The 6070-nt window shown below is 46.1% G+C and overlaps 1 protein-coding gene across 2 annotated transcripts; it reads right to left on the reverse strand.

Annotated features, from left to right (window-relative positions):
* Nucleotides 1–233: 233 nt before the first annotated feature.
* Nucleotides 234–5074, reverse strand: LOC135383765 (neprilysin-1-like). Of its 2 annotated transcripts, XM_064613098.1 has the most exons (3): nt 4946–5074; nt 605–2504; nt 437–548 (listed from the first exon to the last, which is right to left on the reverse strand). In XM_064613098.1, the coding sequence occupies exons 1-3, from the start codon at nt 5060–5062 to the stop codon at nt 526–528; spliced, it is 2040 nt and encodes a 679-aa protein (XP_064469168.1). In that variant the 5' UTR covers nt 5063–5074; the 3' UTR covers nt 437–525. The 2 variants fall into 2 exon arrangements, with proteins under 2 accessions (XP_064469167.1, XP_064469168.1); XM_064613097.1 differs by having other exon boundaries at nt 234–2504.
* Between the last annotated feature and the right edge of the window lie 996 nt (nt 5075–6070).

The raw sequence follows: 6070 nt of genomic DNA on the forward strand, positions 1-6070 counted from the left end.
TTACCACCCTTTTACACCCTTTATCAGACGCTATCTTGACCTAAGTGGTAACTATAGAAGTAGCTTTCCACACCCTTTTTTCCTTAGAGTGTAATGGTCTATCACTGCCAGTGATGTTACAGGATCCACGAACTACGCGATACTCGCGTCGTTGTGCACATTCGTTTTCTTCCTGGGTATCATGTCCATAACAAACAGCACCAAGATGTTGACGATAAATGCATCGAAGAACGTATGCAGCATCAACTTGTTTCATTACAGCAGTAGTTTACACAACGCACTTGCGAAAGTCTGGAAGTACACAATAAAATGGATACCGTATTTATCAGACGAAGTCCTGTGCGCATTTGTAACTGTGTTGAAACTGTTCTGTACTGCTGTATTGTTTCGAAGGCAGCCCTTCGAAGTTAATAAAAGTATGAACATTTCCTTATTGGGTTCATTAGTGACCCTTTCGGGCATTTAAACGTATCTCCAAACTTCGCGGTGTGCTTGAGAGGTTCGTTGCACAGCGCTCTTGCTGCCTCAGCAGGAATTCTTCCAGTGCACTGTAAGTAACAAAGAGCAATGAAAAATATTTGCTCATCGTTGTAATGTGTCAGACCTCTTAGCCTACCGCGTGTAGAATTCGGTCGGGCTGCGTAGAATGCTTCCCACAAGACGTCCACAGATACAGCTCTTGAGACTAATTCTGACGGCAGCGTGTCTTCCGTATTATTGTTGAAGCAGGAAAGTTTCTCCTTTGCGTTCTTGTTAAACTGTAGAAATTTGCGATAGAGTTGGTCAAATAAGCTCATCGCTACCAGTGATCCGAGCGCACCGTACTTCACTGCGTCGATTAGGTCTCGTTCGTAAACAGGAAGGGTCAGGGAATATGGGCTGATATAAGACATGTCTTGGAGGTCGTCTCTTGTGGAGTAACCGTCTAGCCCTATGATATGCTGCATATACTGGGATGCCACCTCCCACGCCGTGCTCTCATTCAGTTCTCTCTTAAGTTTGATTCCACGCACCCAATTGTTCGCCACCGACGTGTTCATGTCTGCTAGCCCTGAGTAGACGTCTTCAATTATGGTGTCAGACTCTTCACTGCGATCCCAACGGTCTACCAGCCAGTTTGCTTCCCTGTTCAGGTCGAAGGTGGAATCATTTTGGGTACGTAACCATGACGTCGACGCGCTCATTCGTTCAAATGACTCTCGAACGTTTTCGATCAATTTGTTAACGCCATCCCTCACGGGTTTCGTGAAATGCTTCGAAAGGTAGCTCTTGTACGTTAGGATGCCCATGACATTTTCAGTCAGGCGAAGGCAGAAGGCAGGTGTGATTTCCTGTGATGCGTTTTCCCCACCGCATACTGCAAGCGATAGATCTTTATTGAGGACGTATGCAACGCCCTGCGTTGCTGTCCAGCCAACATAAAGGTGTAAATTTGTTTCCCCTACTTCTGCAAGTAGTCTGTTGAACTGGAAAACGTACTCGTGGCTACCTAGACTGATAAAGTAGGGCGTGTCGGAAGGCATTCCGAGGTGCTTTTCTAGTGCAGTTTTCCACCTATCTGATGAAATAGCAGGTGTGAGGTGATGGAACGTTTCAGGGTCGAGAATACGTGGCGCCCTGGATTGGTCGTGTGGACCGAGGTATTTGAACACTTGGTATTCCACGTCGCGGAAGGTTTCGTACGACATATAACCTGTGGTATTTTCGTTACGGCTCGTAAACGCGTCAAAAAATGTGCCGTAATAGCGCTCGTAGGGAGTTGACCCTCTCGGTATGAGACCACTGTGACTTCGTTCTATGGACGACCGCCTGCGCCGGCTCCTTTCAATTGCACTGCACGGAGATATACGAGCGAAGTGTGTGCCGTTCATGACTTTCTTAAAAAATAACATTAGTGTCGGTAACTGAAGAACATTCGAGATCAGCACCATCGACGTCAGAACGTCAGGAGCTTGCGACGGCCTGGGCCAAAACAGCCCAGCTTCTTTCAGTATCAGCTTAAAGTTGTCCACTTCATCCAGTTCTCCGCGCGCTACGGACTCACAGCTCTGGAACAGGGCAGCAGCTTTCTCGAAAGCAGTCTGTCCGGATACCGGGATGATAACTTTCCTCAAGCTTTCGGTCAATTCGTTGGTAAACTTCCTAATATGAACCTCGTAAACAGACGCCGAGAAGCGCCTCCTCCATCCGCCGCACACATGCAGGTAGAAGTCGTCGCAAGGTTCATTGTGCTCATCCATGCTGCTTGAAAGCAGAGCTGCGAAATTGTGGCAGGCAGGTGTGGCGCATGTCATGAGCTTCTGTGACGAGAAGTTGCGTTCATGTCTTGTCGTGTGAAAGATGAGGCCGATCACTATGAAGCTGACGACGGTACAACTGACGCCGATGACGATCATTGCGGCTTGCAGCCACGTGCGATTTGGTCTTGCGATCTGCGAGTGCTGTGATTCACTTGGTGAACCAGGACTGCCGCTAGTTGACTCCTGCGACATAGGCAACTTACCCTGCAGCAAAGAAATACGGGGATATTAGATAGTAATTAACGCCCTAGTGTTGGCTGTAGTCCCGTAAATGGACAACCAGCTTCAAAACACACACGCACACAGCCATATTTACATAATACCCCTGTCAGACGAACAACTAATTCAAATTAGTGAACTGAAATATGTGTTACTTAACTATCTATATCGTCGACACCTGCCAGATGAGTGTCAGTGATGGTAATGCTGATAACCAAATTATCATTTCGGATACACGGTGGAACACGTGTCACATAATACCCCAACAATACAAAATGGAGCTCTCTACGTCAAGAGAAAATGTTACTCAGAGCATGTTTCAATCCATCTTGACCTCCATCGCGGCAGTATATTTTTAAGTAGAGGGGGAACAGCGCGTCCATTCTGCGAGATGGCGGGCTGCAGCAACGACGGCGTCGCAGCGATGAACAACCTTATCAGGCGCATGGAACAATTACTTGTGAGTACAAGCAACTAATAGTTACAATATATTAGAAAAAAAATGTCTACAGAAACATAAAACAACGAAAAAAGTCAACCGAACGTAGAGCAGAAGCAAAATACAAAAGCAGATCGTTCGCGGTCAACAGCGTAAACAAACCGTAGGTGCGAGGATACATGCGAGTGCTCATCGAGGCTACGCCGTTTATGCTCTCTAAAGGCCGTTAGTGAGCTCCGTTAGCCGAAAACGCCAGTTATTGCTTAAAGGCGATTTCACTTTCGTGTGACACGTAAAGTCAGAATTCGTCTGCTACCGCGATTCGCCGTTCTGCGAATTCAGGAACCCCCAAATGATTGCAGCTAACTTCGCGAATTTGAACCTGTAGACTAAAATTGCAACACGCTTCAGAGAAAATTAGCTTTGAGAAAAATATAGGACCGTATAGCGCTTTATTTTGTTTTCCCATTTAGTACACGGAGATGTTTACTACTCGCAGACGACAGTGGCTGCCCATGCGGTTGACGGTGGCTCGTCTCCCACCGTCAACCGCATGGGCAGCCACTGTCGACCGCTCAAATTACGTTCGTGATTTGCTACAGCCGTTCAAAACACAGTCCTGATTGGCTGACTCTTAGTTGTTACGCCACGTCGACGAGTTAGCAGGCTTTCAAAATCTAGGTTGTGTTGCTTAGAACCATTGGCGACCGAGAGGGTGGCAAGGGGAAGGGGGCGTGGCCCCACCCCGGATCTTCAAGTTCATTTGTGATTTTTGTGTGCTGTTTATTCATAAGTCGTCATGAGGTTTCTCAGACGTCATAATAATATAAACCTCTGAACACCCCCACAGTCCGCAGCATCCGTCACTTTGCCCCTCCCTCACCTTCGCAAAATATGTGGGAACGCCCATGCTTTTAGGTCCCTGAAGCCAAAACTGCAGCCACTCCTCCCGAGAGTGGCTGCAAAACGACAACTTAATCCACAGGAAAAGGTCCCTTCTGCGACATGGTGATAAAAGTCGTGGAAAATCAAACTGGCAGGTGCCGGTGTCAAAGAAAAAACAACACTTGTCTGTCAGGAGATACGTGACGCAATCATCAGGACCATTACAAAATCCTGAAAGGCATTAGGGGCTCGTATCTAGGCTCGGAATAATAACACCCTGTAAGTACCCCACTTGCTACGCCCCTGGTATAGAGTGCCTTGCGTATCCTCACACAAGGTCACTCTCACGCCACTCTCGAATACGCGTCAAGTACCCTGACCTAACCTCATTACGCATTTTTTACGCGTCCACCTGTGACAGGCCTAACCTCAGTCTCGACTGTGTGTTCTCCACGCATACACCTCGACCAACCTCTGCACCGCATCAGGACCAATTGCCTCGACTTTGGACAGTACTGCCCAACCCATTTTCTACAATATCTCGTCAACACTTGTGCAACCCGTTTTACTCCATAGCCAAGCGGAAGAATCAGACATTCTCTCGTTGCCTCGATTTCATTTCTTATTTTATTTAGAGGATTCCTTTCAATGTCTAGAGTGGCTAAAATCACTAATAGTGGCTTTAAAAGCTGCTTTTTGTAACATCATCTTGTCCTACTGTCTAGGTGCATCTTCTGGGCACGCCTTGCTACGTTTTCAAAGCTACGCGGAACTTATCATATGTTACAACAGTCCTAGGAATCTGCACAGAACCAACTTTATAGGGTGCGTTTTGGATGCCACGCTAATGTTATACGAGAGCAACGATGTCCCACAAAAGTAAATATCACTTGTGTACTTTGCAAGTTCAACCTGCATCAAACGGACGTGCAGTAAATTGGAAGCGCGGTATGTATTGCTACGTTTCTATAGTACAAATCTTAAGAATGAAACTCCTCCAATGTGACCTTACCTCATGCGTTATTAATTACAGAATATTACTGTAATCAAACCCAAACTCAAAACAGAAAGTTACGTTATTGAAACTATCGATGACACTTACCCAGGCCCAGAGGCTCATCGGTGGTCCTGGATGTAATTCAACAATGAGAACGTATAGTGTACGGGGAATAATCAGGTTTACGCTTAAGTTAGGCACGAAAAGAATGTGTCGGAGCATTCAACGCATTCCGCTGCGACGAAACTTCTTCTTCTGCCCCATGTATGATTGCATGCTCATGGAATCATGGAATCATACCATCGGAGTCATGGAATATATTGGTGAACTGTGCAAGAGTACGCTTGTTCGGGAAGTATGGCCAAACTGTCACAAATATGGTTGGTTCGATTTTTCTTCCCAAAGTGTGCCAAACCGGTTGGAAGGCTCAAACAAGAGACTTATGAAAACACATAGAGACTGTAGAGCCGGCGTCCCCCTCGGTTGCCCTCACAGCAATGCGTATTTTTGGCTTGAAACGAGCGTGTATATGGGTGATCTGTGGCAGTTTACCCGCACAACGTTCTTCGGTGAAAGTTCTTCAGTATGTTCATATGGCAAGTTTTTATGTTGCTGTTTTATGAACGAAGCCAACATCTACAGAAAGTAGTGACGATTCAGTACTTGGTCTAGCCAAGCTGGTAGAAAGTTCTTTCCCCATATCAAAGGGAGCGTCGTTGGTTCCCGTTGCACTACGATGTGTTATAACTAGAGACCGGATTTATATGCGCTAAAAAGTAATAAAATATGCATGCAACTATGCACTAAACCTGGTCACAACACTCAGTAAAAATGTGTCATATATGCGGTAAAAAATCGAGCCGTATATGAAGTGATCTCGCACACCGCCGCGGAGACGAATGGTTTCTAAATGTAAATGTCCTTTTTATTTAACCGGATATGTTGCGGTTACAATGAAAGATAACGAAAAGCGGGATATTCAGAAAAAAATAATACAAGGCCGTGTTTCAATGATTAGAACTGTTGAAGAAAATGTTTGCCACCAGATACTGTTCAATATTGTCTGGAGCGAAGTTCTGGCGGCTGTCAGTCAAAACGTTCTTATAGTTCGAAAATGACCTCTCTACGTCGCACGTTGTGAGTGGAACATACTTGAAGGCTGAAAGTAGGTGTGCGGGCACAACCTCCGGTAGGGTGGCGTTAGGAACCGAAGCAAACAGATCGCCGACT

Source organism: Ornithodoros turicata, chromosome 2 (genome assembly GCF_037126465.1).
Source record: "Ornithodoros turicata isolate Travis chromosome 2, ASM3712646v1, whole genome shotgun sequence".
NCBI lineage: Eukaryota > Metazoa > Arthropoda > Arachnida > Ixodida > Argasidae > Ornithodoros > Ornithodoros turicata.

Bases quoted from the DNA above. Each gene is read 5' to 3' on its own strand.
- LOC135383765 (XM_064613097.1), bottom strand. From the start codon at position 5,062: ATGCTCCGACACATTCTTTTCGTGCCTAACTTAAGCGTAAACCTGATT. The intron at 2,505-4,945 runs GTAAGTGTCATC...TCTTTGCTGCAG, and splicing joins CGATGAGCCTCTGGGCCTGG to GGTAAGTTGCCTATGTCGCA.